Genomic DNA, 19,096 nt, shown 5'->3' with positions numbered 1-19,096 from the left:
ATTCTGTCTGTCCCTGAGTAACAATTCTCTGGCACTCAGTAACAATTCTGTCTGTCCCTGAGTATGAATTCTGTGGCCCTGAGTAACAATTCTGTGTCTGTGCGAGTAACAATTCTGTGTCTGTGCAAGTAACAATTTTGTGTCTGTGCGAGTAACAAATCTCTGGCACTCAGTAACAATTCTGTCTGTCCCTGAGTAACAATTCTCTGGCACTCAGTAACAATTCTGTCTGTCCCTGAGTATGAATTCTGTGGCCCTGAGTAACAATTCTGTGTCTGTGCGAGTAACAATTCTGTGTCTGTGCAAGTAACAATTTTGTGTCTGTGCGAGTAACAATTCTCTGGCACTCAGTAACAATTCTGTCTGTCCCTGAGTAACAATTCTCTGGCACTCAGTAACAATTCTGTCTGTCCCTGAGTAACAATTCTCTGGCACTCAGTAACAATTCTGTCTATCCCTGAGTATGAATTCTGTGGCCCTGAGTAACAATTCTGTGTCTGTGCGAGTAACAATTCTGTGTCTGTGCAAGTAACAATTTTGTGTCTGTGCGAGTAACAATTCTCTGGCACTCAGTAACAATTCTGTCTGTCCCTGAGTAACAATTCTCTGGCACTCAGTAACAATTCTGTCTGTCCCTGAGTAACAATTCTCTGGCACTCAGTAACAATTCTGTCTGTCCCTGAGTATGAATTCTGTGGCCCTGAGTAACAATTCTGTGTCTGTGCGAGTAACAATTCTGTGTCTGTGCAAGTAACAATTTTGTGTCTGTGCGAGTAACAATTCTCTGGCACTCAGTAACAATTCTGTCTGTCCCTGAGTAACAATTCTCTGGCACTCAGTAACAATTCTGTCTGTCCCTGAGTAACAATTCTCTGGCACTCAGTAACAATTCTGTCTGTCCCTGAGTAACAATTCTCTGGCACTCAGTAACAATTCTGTCTGTCCCTGAGTAACAATTCTCTGGCACTCAGTAACAATTCTGTCTGTCCCTGAGTATGAATTCTGTGGCCCTGAGTAACAATTCTGTGTCTGTGCGAGTAACAATTCTGTGTCTGTGCAAGTAACAATTTTGTGTCTGTGCGAGTAACAAATCTCTGGCACTCAGTAACAATTCTGTCTGTCCCTGAGTAACAATTCTCTGGCACTCAGTAACAATTCTGTCTGTCCCTGAGTAACAATTCTCTGGCACTCAGTAACAATTCTGTCTGTCCCTGAGTATGAATTCTGTGGCCCTGAGTAACAATTCTGTGTCTGTGCGAGTAACAATTCTGTGTCTGTGCAAGTAACAATTTTGTGTCTGTGCGAGTAACAATTCTCTGGCACTCAGTAACAATTCTGTCTGTCCCTGAGTAACAATTCTCTGGCACTCAGTAACAATTCTGTCTGTCCCTGAGTAACAATTCTCTGGCACTCAGTAACAATTCTGTCTGTCCCTGAGTAACAATTCTCTGGCACTCAGTAACAATTCTGTCTGTCCCTGAGTAACAATTCTCTGGCACTCAGTAACAATTCTGTCTGTCCCTGAGTATGAATTCTGTGGCCCTGAGTAACAATTCTGTGTCTGTGCGAGTAACAATTCTGTGTCTGTGCAAGTAACAATTTTGTGTCTGTGCGAGTAACAATTCTCTGGCACTCAGTAACAATTCTGTCTGTCCCTGAGTAACAATTCTCTGGCACTCAGTAACAATTCTGTCTGTCCCTGAGTAACAATTCTCTGGCACTCAGTAACAATTCTGTCTGTCCCTGAGTATGAATTCTGTGGCCCTGAGTAACAATTCTGTGTCTGTGCGAGTAACAATTCTGTGTCTGTGCAAGTAACAATTTTGTGTCTGTGCGAGTAACAATTCTCTGGCACTCAGTAACAATTCTGTCTGTCCCTGAGTAACAATTCTCTGGCACTCAGTAACAATTCTGTCTGTCCCTGAGTAACAATTCTCTGGCACTCAGTAACAATTCTGTCTATCCCTGAGTATGAATTCTGTGGCCCTGAGTAACAATTCTGTGTCTGTGCGAGTAACAATTCTGTGTCTGTGCAAGTAACAATTTTGTGTCTGTGCGAGTAACAATTCTCTGGCACTCAGTAACAATTCTGTCTGTCCCTGAGTAACAATTCTCTGGCACTCAGTAACAATTCTGTCTGTCCCTGAGTAACAATTCTCTGGCACTCAGTAACAATTCTGTCTGTCCCTGAGTAACAATTCTCTGGCACTCAGTAACAATTCTGTCTGTCCCTGAGTAACAATTCTCTGGCACTCAGTAACAATTCTGTCTGTCCCTGAGTAACAATTCTGTCTGTCCCTGAGAATGAATTCTGTGGCCCTAAGAATTCTCTGGCACTCAGTAACAATTCTGTCTGTCCCTGAGTAACAATTCTCTGGCACTCAGTAACAATTCTGTCTGTCCCTGAGTAAAAATTCTGTGGCCCTAATAACGTTTCTGTGGCCCTAAGTAACAATTCTCTGGCACTGAGTAACAATTCTGTCTGTCCCTGAGTATGAATTCTGTGGCCCTAACTAGCGTTTCTTTGTCCCTAAATAACGATTCTGTGGCCCTCATTAACAAGTCTGTGTCCCTGAGTAATGGTTCTCTGTCCCTAAGTAACTTCTCTCTGTCCCCAATTCTCGTTTCTGTGGCCCTAACTCTGTCCCTGTCCCTAGTACAGAGCGGTCTGCCTCTGTTCAATGACTGCAGGCAAATGAAGATTTCCAAAATGGCCGCTATATATACCTCGACCATTACACAGTGCTGGCTGGCTGGCTGCTGATTGGCTGATGCGATCACATGTCGTTGAGGAATGCATTATGGGGCAGCGCGCCTTGTCTGCGCGCCTTCCCCGACATCCCCGCTCCGTCGCCGCACATGTCAGCCGCCATTTTCGGAAAAATTTCGATTCGCGCGTCCGAATTAGGCTGTTTTTCGGATTCGGCACGAATCGAAATTTTTCCGATATTCGACTCGAATTCCACTTCGGATGCTTCGATTCGCTCATCTCTAGAGCTGACAATACCCAGTAAGTAAGCAAGATTTTTTTAAATGTTCGATTTTCAGCCAGCTTGCTTCTCCTTTGCATTGAATGCTGCGACTTGTAGAACACAAAACAACACTTCTCATGTACTCCTTCAATTCTGAAGCTCTTTTACCTGCATTAAGCAGAAAGGACTCCACAAAGCAGTTTTCATTTTACAAATGGCCTATATGGGCTAGCTCAGGTGGTCTGCAGAGAAGGTGGACGCTCCAGACCAGACCATGGCATGTCACCATGGTGGTGCTTGGACCTCTCATAAGTCCCAAGATTGTCAAGAAGTGGATGAAGAAGATAATTCATCACCAGTTAAGATTGCGTCATATGTTAAGATTAAGCCAAAGAGCAACAAGCCTAGAGGTATTGATAGCAGAGTACTCAAGGGTCGGATTCTGATGCCCAACATCAGTTATGGTAGCATTTAGAAACCCAAAAACATGCTGCACACTGGGTTCAAGAAGCTCCTTGTACACAACGTAATGGAACATGAAGTTCTAATCATGAGCAACAAGTTATTCTGTTCATAACTAGAGATGAGCGAATCGAACATGACGAAGTGGAATTCGTTCCGAAGATTTGGAAAAATTCTATTCGCGACGAATCCGAAGATTAGCAAACTTCGGATGCACGAATTGAATTTTCCCAAAAATGGCGGCGACATGTGTGGCGACAAAGAAAATGGACAGAGAAGATGGGGCGGGGATCTCTGGGAAGGCGCGCAGACAAGGCGCGCTGACCCATAATGCATTCATGACATGTGATCGCATTAGCCAATCAGCAGCCAGCCAGCACTGTGTAATGGTGGAGCTATAAATCGCGGCCATCTTAGAATTCTCCATTAGCCTCCGGTCATTCAAGAGAGACAGACCTGTGTGTATTAAGGGACAGAGTTAGGGCCACAGAGACTTTAGGGCCACAGAATCGTTACTCAGGGACACAGAATCGTTACTCAGGGACACAGAATCGTTACTTAGGGCCACAGCTATCAAAGAATCGAAAATTTAAAGTGACATACACCCTTTTTTTGGTGGCTGTCGTGCACAGTTGGTGCTGCAGTTTGCCGATTGTGCAAAATAAACTGACTTTCTGCTTCACAACCACTATTGTACGTTCAAAGAGTTAAATCCATTTACACGCCGGCTGGCGGTAATATTTTTTGGGTGATTAGTGCATTCCAGTGACACAAACGTACAGTTTCCAGCCAACGGCAAGCTGCAATTGACCGATTGTGCTAAATAAACTGACTTTCTGCTTCACAACCACTATTGTACGTTCAAAGAGGTAAATCCATTTACACGCCGGCTGGCGGTAATATTTTTTGGGTGATTAGTGCATTCCAGTGACAGAAACGTACAGTTTCCAGCCAACGGCAAGCTGCAATTGACCGATTGTGTACAATAAACTGACTTTCTGCTTCACAACCACTATTGTACGTTCAAAGAGTTAGATCCATTTACACGCCGGGTGGCGGTAATATTTTTTGGGTGATTAGTGCATTCCAGTGACATAAACGTACAGTTTCCAGCCAACGGCAAGCTGCAATTGACCGATTCTGCTAAATAAACTGACTTTCTGCTTCACAACCACTATTGTACGTTCAAAGAGTTAGATCCATTTACACGCCGGGTGGCGGTAATATTTTTTGGGTGATTAGTGCATTCCAGTGACAGAAACGTACAGTTTCCAGCCAACGGCAAGCTGCAATTGACCGATTGTGTACAATAAACTGACTTTCTGCTTCACAACCACTATTGTACGTTCAAAGAGTTAAATCCATTTACACGCCGGCTGGCGGTAATATTTTTTGGGTGATTAGTGCATTCCAGTGACATAAACGTACAGTTTACAGCCAACGGCAAGCTGCAATTGACCGATTGTGTACAATAAACGGACTTTCTGCTTCACAACCACTATTGTACGTTCAAAGAGTTAAATCCATTTACACGCCGGCTGGCGGTAATATTTTTTGGGTGATTAGTGCATTCCAGTGACACAAACGTACAGTTTCCAGCCAACGGCAAGCTGCAATTGACCGATTGTGTACAATAAACTGACTTTCTGCTTCACAACCACTATTGTACGTTCAAAGAGTTAAATCCATATACACGCCGGGTGGCGGTAATATTTTTTGGGTGATTAGTGCATTCCAGTGACATAAACGTACAGTTTCCAGCCAACGGCAAGCTGCAATTGACCGATTGTGCTAAATAAACTGACTTTCTGCTTCACAACCACTATTGTACGTTCAAAGAGTTAAATCCGGTTTTATTTTTGGGGTGCTTATTGAATTAAAGAGTATGTCAGACAACACGCAGAGGAGTGGCAGAGGAGGCAATGTTTCAGGAGCGAGCAGACGTGGCAGCAGAGGAAGGGGTCGAGGCAGCACTAGTCGCAGCCAGAGGCCAGTGCTCCCGGTGTCATCCAGCGGTCGTGTCTCCACCGACAACCCTGCCGTCATCGATTGGTTGACTCGGTCGTCTTCCTCTTCCCAGGTCACCTCTGACACCTACAGCCAACGGTCGGTGGGTACGTCAGACACAACCGTTAGTTGGCATGGCCCGGGAGCAAGCCCACTGAAATCACGTGTCCTCGACCTGCCCCTGTCCTTTGGTGTTCCCTCACCAAGCGAAGTATTGCATGCTGTGGGCTCAGCCCCACTGTACAGTGAGGAAGAGCTAATAGAGGGCGGTCAGGAACGGGGGGAGACATCCGCCTCTTCAGCAGCCAGGCGAAGAAGTACTGGCGAGGAGAGTGGCTCGGTAGCCGGTCTAGAGACAGGTCTGTCTCCTGACCCACACGCAGCCGAGGGGGCTAGTAGTGACGCGGAGACCCTAATTGATGATGATGAGGCTGATCGCACTTGGCAGCCTCGTCGTCATCAGGCTATTGCTTCCGCATCATCAGGAGAAGAGGGTGCCAGCTTGCCAGCGAGCAAAACAGTCAGTGGGTTGCCCAGGAGGCAGCAGGGTCGCAGCAGTGTCAGTGGAGCCAAACGGCCACGGAGTAGAGCACCAGCTCCACTGCAGCCTACCACCACGGCCAGTAGTGGTGCCGGTGTGCACGGAGGAAGTAGCAGTCAGCCAGTGAGGAGTAGCGGGGGCAAAGTTTCCTACTCGGCGGTGTGGCAATTTTTCGTCAAGCCGCCCGAGGAAGTAAACGTAGCCGTATGTCGACTATGTGGCCAGAAAGTCAAGCGTGGCCAGGGGGCCAATGTTGGGACTACAGCGTTGCGTCAGCATATGCAGCGTCGCCATTCGGTGGCCTGGGAAAACCGTGATAAAGATACGGCGGTTCTGCCTGCCCCAGCCCCCGCTCCATCACCCGCTCCGTTACTTGCTCCGTCACCCGACGTCAATCGCCCTCTATCAGCCAGTCAAGGCTCCAACACCTCTGCTGAGGGGAGTTGTCGCTCGTTGCCATCTTCCGCTCGTTCAGATGCTCCTTCTCCTGCTACTCCTCTTCACGGATTCCGTCAGCAGTCTTTCTTGGAATCCGTTTCCAAGAGACAACAGTTTGCGAGCACGCACCCGACGGTGCAGAAGCTGAACGTCCTCCTGTCCAAGTTGCTGGTGCTGCAGTCCCTCCCTTTCCAAGTGGTGGACTCAGCACCTTTCCGAGAAATGATGGCTTGTGCCGAGCCGCGGTGGAGAGTGCCAAGCCGGCATTTCTTCGCCAAAAAGGCAGTGCCAGCCCTGCATTCACATGTAGAAGAGATGGTGGGCCAGTCTTTGAGCATGTCGGTCTCTGCCAAAGTGCACGGCAGCGCCGACGTGTGGAGCTGTAACTACGGTCAGGGACAGTACATGTCATTTACGGCCCACTGGGTGAACGTGGTGCCGGCACAGCCGCACCAGCAACTTGGACAGGTCACGCCGCTTTTGCCTCCACGTTTGCACGTCCTTGGTCCAGCAAAGATGTCCGCCTCTACCACCTCTTCTTCCGCCGTGTCCTCAGCCGCCACCCCCGTGCCAAGTCCCATTACCCGACCGGCATATCACATGTGCAGGGCGCAACGGTGTCACGCTGTGCTGCACCTGGTATGCTTTGGCGAACGTAGTCACACAGGGGAGGAACTTCTGAGTGTAATGAACAGAGAAATCGACAGATGGCTGTCTCCGCGCAAACTGAAAATCGGAACCATGTTGACCGACAACGGAAAGAACATGGTGTCTGCTCTGCGTCAAGGAAGGTTGTGCCATGCGCCATGCATGGCTCACGTGTTCAATCTGGTTGTCAAGCGGTTCCTAAAATCCACCATCCCACTGCAAGACATCCTTAAAATGTCACATAAACTTTGCATGCATTTCAGCCATTCCTACACCGCAAAGCACACCCTCCTTGAGCTGCAGCAGCAGAACGGAATTCCACAGCATCGCCTGATCTGCGACGTTGCAACAAGGTGGAATTCAACCCTACATATGTTAGACCGCCTTTACGAACAGCAAAAGGCCATCACCGATTTCCTGATGTTACAAGCGGATAAAGGTACTCCCCTGTGTAACTTAGATGTCAGCCATTGGCAGCTCATGCGTGACACCTGCCGCTTGCTCAGGCCCTTTGAGGAGGCCACGCTATTCGTGAGTCAGCAGGACTATGGGATGAACGACGTCATTCCTCTGTTGCACGTCCTGGAACAAATGCTGTTAACAATGGCTGGTCAGGGTGCGGTAGACGCGGCGCACAGATCTCAATGCCACATGACCCCTGTGGGGGCAGGACAGGAAGAAGAGGAGGAGGTAGAGGAGGACATTGGTGCTCAGGAATTATTGAGTGAAATGGGTGGTTTTTCCACTCAGCGGACAGGAGTGGAGGAGCAGGAGCATCTGGTAGAAGAGGAGGAGGAGACAGAGGACCCAGACGCACCGTGGCAGTATGCTGTGGAGATGGAGGCAGGGAGTCCCTCGCATTCCTTGGCACAAATGGCCCATAGCATGCTCAGTTGCTTGCGTAGCGACAGCCGAATAATAACCATCAGACAGAGGGATGACTTTTGGCTGTCCACCTTGTTGGACCCTCGCTACCGTTCAAAAATGGTGGCCTTTTTCACACCTGCTGAGAGGGAGGCCAAAATAAAGTACTATAAAAACCACCTATGTAGTCAGTTGGTCTCTGCCTTTCTGCGCCAACGTCCATCCTCAGACACTGTGGGCCCTGTGCGCTCGCGTTCCGCTGCCATGGCAGCAGGGGAGGGGTGGGGTGGTAGGAGCAGTGGCAGCTCCACCAGCAGCGGCTGCCTCAGTCTGCAGTCGATGATGAGTAGCTTTCTTCACCAGTGCAGTGAGGAAACTACTAACCAGCTGCAGCAGCAGCAGCATCAGGTGGACCTGGAGCAGGACCTCAAACAACAGGCTTGGGCCTACTTGGACAGCACCCTGCCAACCGAGGTAGACAATCCCCTTGACTACTGGGCAACGAAACTTGACCTTTGGCCCCAACTAGCTGAATTTGCCCTTGAAAGGCTGTCATGCCCGGCTAGTAGCGTGGCATCGGAGCGCGTGTTTAGTGCGGCAGGAGGTATTGTAACTCCGCGGAGGACACGACTGTCCACCCAAAGTGTGGAGAGACTCACGTTTGTGAAAATGAATCAGGCGTGGATTAGTCTGGATTTCAAACCACCAGTTCCTGACACAACTGACTAAATCCGCCATGAATCATGCCCCAAACATGTTATTAGGGACAAATGGAAGACCTCCACCTGATCCGTACATTTGTATATATATTTTATTGAGAGGCTGCTGGTCAGCCGACTCATGTTTTGCACATTTTTAATGACTTATACTCTGCAGGTCGGGCCCCTCATGAATTGGGGTTTTTAAATTATTTATACTTCGCTGGACGACCGTCACATGAATTGAACCTTTTTAATGACTTATACTCTGCTGATCGGGTCCCTCATGAATTGGTGTTTTTAAATTATTTATACGTCGCTGGACGACTGTCACATGAATTTAAACTTTTTAATTATTTATAGTCGACCAGTTCCAGACCGATGGAATAGCAATTTTTTTAAATATTTATTTGACACGTGTTGTCCATCTCATCAATGAGGTGGACTGTTTATTTATTGGCCACGGTTTGGCCCCCTCCTGTTTCTTACATTGTTAACTTGTTGTATCGGTCACGGTTTGGCCACATGTTTGGTTGTCTTGTTAAGATTTTCTGTAATGTACACAGTTACGCTTGACTTGTCAACTTTCCACAATCTACTAAGGTATAGCATCGCATCAAAGTTTTTTTTTTTTTTTTTTGGTCTAAACCATTTCTTATAATGTCAGTTTGTAGGATACGCCGCTGTAAGGCGACCTACTTTTTTGTCACTGTGTAGACATCTATTTATAGGCCGATGTTTGGCCAGAAAGATATATTTAGTAATAACCTAGCCATTCAAGCCGCTCACTGAACACCTCGGGAATTGCTTTGTATATCTGTCGCCTTAGGGGCCGCTGTCTGGCGACATAATTTTTTGTCACTGTGTAGACATCTATTTATAGGCCGATGTGTGGCCACAAAAATATATTTAGTAATAACCTAGCCATTCAGGCCGCTCCCTGAACACCTCGGGAATTGCTTTGTATATCTGTCGCCTTAGAGGCCGCTGTCTGAACAGCTCATGAATTGCTTTCTATATGTGTCGCCTTTGAGGCCGCTGGCTGGACAGCTGGTGAATTGATTTGTATATATGTACTTATTGTCCGCTGTCCGGACAGCTCATGAATTACTTTTTGTATATAGCCTTCCAAACCACTCTCAGAATAAGTCATGATATTCATGCTGTGTATAGCCTTATAGGCCAATGGTCAATCAAGTCATGATTGTTATAGTGTGTATAGCTTTATAGGCCGCTGTCTTTACAACTTTATAATTCCATGCAGTATATAGCCCTATCGGCCACTTTCTGGCATCCAGTTGCTGTAGCCCCTATCACCACACTGTGCCACGAGCCCCTGTACCGCCTTCTCATACTGCTGCCAGATCCATCCTCTGCCATGTGCGTCTTTGTCGTCTGCTCACGCTGCTGGGTTCCAGTTTTAAACCTAGGCCTGTGTATGGCTTCCGAATACTGCTGCCTCCACCGCCACCCTGCGCCATGTGCCTCTGTCGTCTGCTCACGCTGCTGACGGCTTCCGCTTTTTAACCTAGGCCTGTGTATGGCTTCCGAATACTGCTGCCTCCACCACCACCCTGCGCCATGTGCCACTTTCGGGTCTCCTCACACTGCTGCCAGGTCCATACTGATTCATGGCCCCCTGTACCGGCTCCTCATGAACGTGGTTCAGCAGGTTTGCATCACTTAACGGCAAATCGTTGACAAATGCTGGGACGTTCAGTGTTGTGCGCATTAAGCCAGACACCAAAGGGCAGCACAGACCTGTTATTACTCGCTCAAGCATGGCTGAACAAAACCAGTCTCTACCACAAATTGGACCCAGCCCTGCCCAGGGTCTCGTAACTAGATTGCACGGAGGAGTAGAGTCCGTTATCGGAATTAAATAGACAAAACGCCACACCAAAAAGAGTGGCCATTTCCAACACTTATTCCAGAAAGAGGAACAACCCGTTTCATATACGGCCCATAGACGCTTCACGTCTGCCACATTCAGTCGATTTAAGACGCAAGCTCCACTTCCTGTGGTCTCTGACCGTCGATATACCTTTAAGTGTCAGCTTTGAAGCTATATTCCCTCCGGAGCACTGACACTGGTGCCCTTCCGTCAACATGCCTTTAAGTTTCAGTTTTCAACCATATTCCCCACAGAAGCCAAACTCTTGGGTATCCCAGAAGCTGCTCAGCGGGTCAGGGCAATAAAGCTCCCGGTTCGCAGGTTGTTCCGTCTTATGGATGGAAGTACGACGGTATATGATCTTCTTCGCACCCACGGCATTACCTCATAAAATTTCTGCATTGCATCTGCAATCACAACGCTGACTTCCCGGATCGCCACTCAGCCATTGGACTCTTGATAGTCGTCTCCCCACACTGCTGCTGGGGGGACTTTTTAACCTAGGCCTGTGTATGGCCTTCAATTGAAGCTGCTTCCGCTCCGCCACTCTGCCATTGGACTCTTGATAGTCGTCTCCCCACGCTGCTGCTGGGGGGACTTTTTAACATAGGCCTCTGTATGGCCTTTAATTGAAGCTGCTTACGCTCCGCCACTCTGCCATGGGCCTCTTGGGTATCCCAGAAGCTGCTCAGCGGGTCAGGGCAATAAAGCTCCCGGTTCGCAGGTTGTTCCGTCTTATGGATGGAAGTACGACGGTATATGATCTTCTTCGCACCCACGGCATCACCTCATAGAATCTCTGCATTGCATCTGCAATCACAACGCTGACTTCCCGGATCGCCACTCAGCCATTGGACTCTTGATAGTCGTCTCCCCACACTGCTGCTGGGGGGACTTTTTAACCTAGGCCTGTGTATGGCCTTCAATTGAAGCTGCTTCCGCTCTGCCACTCTGCCATTGGACTCTTGATAGTCGTCTCCCCATGCTGCTGCTGGGGGGACTTTTTAACATAGGCCTCTGTATGGCCTTTAATTGAAGCTGCTTACGCTCCGCCACTCTGCCATGGGCCTCTTGGGTATCCCAGAAGCTGCTCAGCGGGTCAGGGCAATAAAGCTCCCGATTCGCAGGTTGTTCCGTCTTATGGATGGAAGTACGACGGTATATGATCTTCTTCGCACCCACGGCATCACCTCATAGAATCTCTGCATTGCATCTGCAATCACAACGCTGACTTCCCGGATCGCCACTCAGCCATTGGACTCTTGATAGTCGTCTCCCCACACTGCTGCTGGGGGGACTTTTTAACCTAGGCCTGTGTATGGCCTTCAATTGAAGCTGCTTCCGCTCCGCCACTCTGCCATTGGACTCTTGATAGTCGTCTCCCCACGCTGCTGCTGGGGGGACTTTTTAACATAGGCCTCTGTATGGCCTTTAATTGAAGCTGCTTACGCTCCGCCACTCTGCCATGGGCCTCTTGGGTATCCCAGAAGCTGCTCAGCGGGTCAGGGCAATAAAGCTCCCGGTTCGCAGGTTGTTCCGTCTTATGGATGGAAGTACGACGGTATATGATCTTCTTCGCACCCACGGCATTACTTCGTAGAATTTCTGCATTGCATCTGCAATCACAACGCTGACTTCCCGGATCGCCACTCAGCCATTGGACTCTTGATAGTCGTCTCCCCACACTGCTGCTGGGGGGACTTTTTAACCTAGGCCTGTGTATGGCCTTCAATTGAAGCTGCTTCCGCTCCGCCACTCTGCCATTGGACTCTTGATAGTCGTCTCCCCACACTGCTGCTGGGGGGACTTTTTAACCTAGGCCTGTGTATGGCCTTCAATTGAAGCTGCTTCTGCTCCGCCACTCTGCCATTGGACTCTTGATAGTCGTCTCCCCACACTGCTGCTGGGGGGACTTTTTAACATAGGCCTCTGTATGGCCTTCAATTTAAGCTGCTTACGCTTCGCCACTCTGCCATGGGCCCCTGTACCGCCTCCTCTTGCTGCTGCCAGGTCCAGAGTGTGTCATGGGTCCCTGTACGGCCTCCCATTGCTGCTGACTTCATCGCCAGACTCTGCCATGTGCCACTTTCAGGTCTCCTTACACTGTTGGTGGGTTCCATTTTGTGATAGGGTGCTGTATGGCCTTCCATTGCTGCTGCCTCCACCGCCACCCTGCGCCATGTGCCTCTGTTGTCTGCTCACGCTGCTGACGGCTTCCGCTTTTTAACCGAGGCCTGTGTTTGGCTTCCAAATACTGCTGCATCCACCGCCACCCTGCGCCATGTGTCTCTGTCGTCTGCTCACGCTGCTGACGGCTTCCGCTTTTTAACCTAGGCCTGTGTATGGCTTCAGAATAATGCTGCCTACACCGCCACCCTGCGCCATGTGCCTCTGTCGTCTGCTCACGCTGCTGCCAGGTCCATACTGATTCATGGCCCCCTGTACCGGCTCCTCATGAACGTGGTTCAGCGGGTTTGCATCACTTAACGGCAAATCGTTGACAAACGCTGGGACGTTCAGTGTTGTGCGCATTAAGCCAGACACCAAAGGGCAGCACAGACCTGTTATTACTCGCTCAAGCATGGCTGAACAAAACCAGTCTCTACCACAAATTGGACCCAGACCTGCCCAGGGTCTCGTAAGTAGATTGCACGGAGGAGTAGAGTTCGTTATTGGAATTAACTGTGAGGGACTTTTAAACCTAGGCCTGTGTATGGCCTTCAATTGAAGCTGCTTCTGCTCCGCCACTCTGCCATTGGACTCTTGATAGTCGTCTCCCCACGCTGCTGCTGGGGGGACTTTTTAACATAGGCCTCTGTATGGCCTTCAATTTTAGCTGCTTACGCTCCGCCACTCTGCCATGGGCCCCTGTACCGCCTCCTCATGCTGCTGCCAGGCCTGTAATCTGCCATGGGCCCCTATACCGCCTCCTCATGCTGCTGCCAGGTCCAGAGTGTGTCATGGGTCCCTGTACGGCCTCCCATTGCTGCTGTCTCCATCGCCACACTCTGCCATGTGCCACTTTCAGGTCTCCTCACACTGCTGGTGGGTTCCATTTTGTCATAGGGTGCTGTATGGCCTCCCATTGCTGCTGCCTCCACCGCCACACTGTGGCTCCACACTCTGGTTTTGGCCCCGTGACTGCCCAAATGAGTGAAGTGTGCGGTGATTCTAAGATCGACGGCACTCATCTCCATGTCATACTGACTGACAGTATTATTTCTCTTCCCCAGCAGACTCCAAGGGCATTTAAATTAAAGGTACAGTGTTCTGCACTAATATAAAGGCTCTCTGAAGCCTAGAAACACCCTTTTTATAAGTTAAATTCGCAGCGAATATATTCGGCTCGAAGCGAATTTATTCGGCGAATTCGGCGAATCAGCTGAACCGAATTTTTGAATAATTCGCTCATCTCTATTCATAACATCTCCTTCAAGTGGAAGACCATTGTAGAAAGAGTAGCACAGCTCACCATCAAAGTGACAAACCCTGATGTCAGACTGTGCAGTGAGGAGAACAAATAAATCTTTCTTGTAATGTAAAAAAAAAATTTGGACCCCTCCAAGCTTAAAACAGCCTCTCAGGAAGTCCACTGCTTTGGATGCGGGCCTCTGGAGCTCCTCTAGCTCAATATGTATAGGAAAGTTTGTATTACAATTATAGCAGAGATCAAATACTGCTTTACTTCACACTCTGGTCTGTTATCTCTGCTTAAACAAGCAAGGTCTACATAGGGTTGTCATTTATAGTAAAGAGAAGATAACAATATTTACAAAGCATGGTTATGCACATCATGGCCCAAACTTCATGGCTCTTTTTTCGTCTTTTATTTAACTGTAGCCAGGCCTGTAGATATTTTTTTTTTGGGGGGTTCAGCTTGCAGCTGAGTTGCATTTTTACACCCCCACCCACACACACCAACTTCTTCCCCTTGAAGGAAGGAAGGAAGGAAGGAAGGAAGGGAAGGGTGGAAGGAAGGAAGGGGTGGATGAAAGGGAAGGAAGGAAGGAAGGAAGGAAGGAAGGAAGGAAGGAAGGAAGGAAGGAAGGAAGGGGTGGGTGGAAGTTTGGGAGGGGTGGATGGAAGGAGGGGAGGAATTAAGGGGTGGATGGAAGGATGGGAGGGGTGGGTGGAAGGAAGGAATGAAGAAAGGAAGGAAGGAAAGTGGGTGAAAGGAAGGGGTGGATGGAAGGAAGGGAGGGGTGGGTGGAAAGAAGGGAGGGAGGGGTGGGAGGAAGGAAGGATGGAAGGAAGGAAGGAAGGGGTGGGTGGAAGGGAGGGATGGGTGGAAGGAAGAGATGGAGGAAGGGAGGGGTGGGTGGAAGGAAGGGAGTGTCAGGAATGGACTTGCCAATAGTGGTGGGACTCATCTGCCTTGTGGGCTGCAGTACCAGGGCTGGCCAGCGGGTGCTCTCAACAACCAGAGGTTCACTTCGGCATTTAGCCATCACCTGGGGCTGATTGCAGGTGGTGTATTTAAGGGATGGCCAGACCTGCAGTCTGTGCCTTGGTGTGTGTTTTTCCATGGGCCCCTGTACCTTGTAACCTGCATTCCTGTTCCTGTTTCTGCCTGACTTGTTGCCGACCCTGCCTGATCCTGACCTCTGCTGACTTCTCCTGTTTGATCCCTGGCTTGTGACCCTGACCATTCTCTCCGCCTGCTCCTCCTGTACCTACCTACCCGATAGTTATCGACCCGGCCTGCCTGACTACGTTGTGCTCTATATGTGTATGTACCTGTGTATCTATATCAGTTTAGGTTTGGGTTTGTTTCACCTTGTTGTATGTATTTGTGTTAGCTTGGGGTTTGGTGCACTGCGTTTATATTTGTATTGTTAGTCTTAATAAATTGTCTTATTTACACCATATCTGAAGCCTGCGTTTCCCTGTGTCAGTACACACATTTCTGGTCACACCCGCATCCCTGACAGGGAGGGGTGGAAGGAAGGATGGGAGTGGTGGGTGGAAGGAAGGATGGGAGGGATAAGTGGGTGGGTGGAAGGAAAGAAGGGGTGGTTGGAAGGCTGGAAGGGAGGGGTGGAAGGAAGGAATTGAGGGTTGGATGGAAGGAAGGGATTGAAGGTTGGGTTGAAGGAAGGAAGGGAGGGGTGGGTGGAAGAAAGGAAGGGAGGGTGGAAGGAAGGGAGGGGTTGGGGGGTAGGTGGAAGGAAGAAAGGGGGGGTGGAAGGAAGGAATGGAAGGGGGGTGGAAGAAAGGAAGGGAGGGGTGGAAGGAAGAAAAGGAGGGAGGGGTGGAAGGAAGGAAGGGATAGAGGGGTGGAAGGAAGGTTAGGTCGGACTCACCATGACTCTTTCAGATGCATCAGATCTGTCGGCTGCTGTGTTCAGTTTCATGCCCACACCTCCTCTGAAGCTGCATGGACTGGAGTGTGGGCGGGCACAGGGGGAGGCAGAGCAGGTCCAGCCTCTCTCCCCTCTTCTGCTATTGGTGCGGAGGATGGAGGGAGGAGCTGGGTAGTGAGAAGAACGCAGCGGTGGTGGGAACACAGCGGGTGGGGGTGGGCAGAAAGTAAACTGAACCATCAGGTAAGTCCTGTGCAGCAGTGGTGACAAGCAGTAATCTCCTGTATCGCTTTCAATAAAGCAGCTGAAAGCCGCCTCTCCTTTTCTCACTCTTGTGGATTCCAGCTGTTTTATTGAAAGCCATACAGGAGATCGCTGCTTGACACCGTCCCCACCGCCACCCCGTCCATGCACCCCTAGTCCTGATACTGCTTGCCGCCCCCACCTGCAGGGATGGTTGGCAACTCTCCTCTGGGGGGGGGGTTCAGACCCCCCTGACTCCCCCCCCTTATCTACACCCCTGACTGTAGCACGGACCCAAAGCTGGTTTCACTATTTGTCCCAGGTTCCTATTCCACATTTGGTGCAAGGCAGTCTCTCAGTCTCTCCACACGATTGCTGGACAGAAGTTTATTTTTTTGGGATATTTGGTTGAAGAAGTGGGATGGGGAATAGGGCGAGCCTTGGGATACTCCAGAACTAGTGCAACTTGAACCACGGACACGCTCCAGTAAAAATAACGTCTTCAAAGTAGGCCTGTAATATAACAGGATGTGGACACATAGCTTCAGGGGGATCTCACACTGGAAACAGCCCTGAGACAGCAAACTGTGGAACAGTCTCTCTCAAAAAGAGATCAAAACAGCAACAGTCTCTCCAGGATCTCTCTCAGGTCTATACTCACTGTGTCTCTGTATACATGGATGCCTCCTTCCAGTATCAGATCCTCAGCAGACCTTACTCCAGGCTGTTCTTCTTAGCTTTAGGAATTGTCCCCCTAGCTCTCCCTTGACTGGGACTGCATTGAACCACCTGTATCTCCACTGGATGGTCCAAGAGGGACCACCTCAGCCCCCTGCTAATCACTCTCCTGACCAGAGATTAGCTGAGGCAGCATAAATATTCATGATGCCTATTTTATTACTTCACACTTGCCTTCCAGAGCAACCCAGAGGGTTCTGGAAGACGAAGAGGAGCAATCAAATGTGCAGCCAAAAACAACCTATTCCTCTGGCTAAATAACCTAACCTAGCAACCTAACTAGGAGGGTGCTACATAAACTTCAAGAGAGCATATTCAAACAACAAGGCAACACTCAACGGAAGTTCCACTGGTATGTTTATTATGTATAGCTGGCTGTTATCACAGGCCTTGCCGTTGTGTCATATCCCTCTGACATATTTCATCCCTCTTAGACTCTTAGGGCTTAAACATATCAGAGGGATGTGGCCTAAGGGCGGGGACTGTGTCAACAGTCAGCTATAAACAATAAACTTACCGGAGGAATTTTTGTGGACTGTGGCCTCGTTCTGTGATTTGGCTCTCTTGAGGTTTGTTACATAAAAGGAAAAGTGAAAAGAAGGGCCATGAAATGTGGGCCATGATGTGCATAGCTCTTCGGTGTATAATATGGAGTGAACTTCATTTTCTGCTCTTTGCTATAAATGACTAGCCTAAGCCAACCTTGCTTGTTGGTGCGAGGTCCACTTTAACAGAACTCCATGGCACAACAGAGGCTCCACTTTGTAGCTTGCATTTTAATGATGGGATGTGAAATGCAGAGCATAATGTGGAGTAAAGTGGTATCAGCTCTCTGCTATGTATAGGCCCCTAATAGTATTGCCCAAAAGTATTTGGAGTGCACAGACTAATATACCCTGTTGGTGACCCACCAAGAACTAGAGTTTAGAAACATCAGCTTATCAGTCTCCATACAATGTTTTTTCCTACCAAGACTGAAAAGTACAAAATAACATTTTAGTAAGAAAAAAAAATAAAACATTATCAAGGTATAGAATTTGGCCAAGCACTGGATATGCTGGTTGCTTGCTGGGAAATGTCCGGAAAGCACAGAAGAGGAAAATATAATCACCGGTAGAAAACCATGAAAAATGAATTTTCTGCTTAAAAGCTTTCAATCATTTGACTATTATAAAGCGTACCGATTATTCTCCCAGGGTTTCAACTCCTAACTTCTCTTGAAAACAGTTTTCTCAAAGCATCATCTGACTTTTTTTTCCTTCCCATCACTAAAGAATCACCACAGGTGTATTATTTTATTCGGGTCCTGCAGGAAATTCACACAGCATTTCAAAGTTGAACAAGAAGAGTCAAACTACTCACCCCCAGTCGCCACGGTGATCTCACGCAGAAAATGTCCGTAAAATGGAAAATCAAATGACAGGTTCACTCTCTGCAAGGGACAATGTCAAGGAAAAAAAAAAGTCATTTTTTTTTGTATGTGAAAGAAAATGTTGAATTAAAGTTTTATGTCAAAGTGTTTTATTCATTCTATTCCACCAAACACTCCTTCATTTTAGCTGGTAATAAGACCTAGTTGGAAGTGGTTGCCATGGAAACAAAGCAGCCAGTGTAATTGAGTATTTCTGTAAAAGGAAATGCTTAGCATACTCTGAATGTATTTTTCCATCATCAAAATAGTTTAACCTTAAGTCTTGGAAAAAAGCAAATTTTCCCATGTTGTGTACTGTCAATATTGAAATTTGTACATAAATCTAGTATTTATTAGCAAAGAGAAAGGTCAGTACAGTGGGCTTGTAGAGCAGAAGAAAAGAAAAGTCTCTAGTTCTCATAGCAATGAGCCATAATCTACTTTTTCTATCTGCCTCTTCTTTGGAAAATGGATTCACTCTTTTGGATGCAACAGCTTTGAGCTTGGCTTAGCACTTGTTTTATAGCACCTACAATATCCTTTGTGCATCCTATTCTGTATCCCAAGGGTCTCCAAACTTTTTAAACAAAGGGTCGGTTTACTGTCCCTCAGACATTAGGGGGGGGGGCAGACTTTGGCCTGTGAGAGTAGAAAATGTCCTGGAGAATAAACAATGCCTCATCTTCTGTGTCAGTGGGAAGAACAGTGCCCAATTGTTGTTGTCATTGCGATTAATAGTGTCCCTTTCATTGGTATCATTGGGAGGAATAGTGCCCCTTTCATTGGTATCATTGAGAGGAATAGTGCCCCTTTCATTGGTATCATTGAGAGGAATAGTGCCCCTTTCAGTGGTGTCATGTGAAGGAATAGTGCCCCT

The 19,096-nt window shown here is 48.3% G+C and overlaps 1 protein-coding gene across 2 annotated transcripts in view; it reads right to left on the bottom strand.

Moving 5' to 3' along the window:
• Positions 1 to 19,096, bottom strand: part of PLXDC2 (plexin domain containing 2) — a 696,519-nt gene that overhangs the window by 336,566 nt on the left and 340,857 nt on the right. For both annotated transcript variants that reach the window (XM_089693732.1, XM_089693733.1), the window contains one exon: positions 18,171 to 18,240. In XM_089693732.1, coding sequence (XP_089549858.1) covers positions 18,171 to 18,240 — 70 coding nt within the window. The remainder of the gene's footprint in view (positions 1 to 18,170; positions 18,241 to 19,096) is intronic.

Source organism: Staurois parvus, unplaced genomic scaffold (genome assembly GCF_062004578.1).
Source record: "Staurois parvus isolate SC_StPar_1 unplaced genomic scaffold, SC_StPar_1.0 ptg000636l, whole genome shotgun sequence".
In the NCBI taxonomy this organism is placed as follows: Eukaryota; Metazoa; Chordata; class Amphibia; order Anura; family Ranidae; genus Staurois; species Staurois parvus.
The sequence above is the reverse complement of the archived record's forward strand: the minus strand, read 5'-3'. Positions and strand labels throughout refer to the sequence as shown.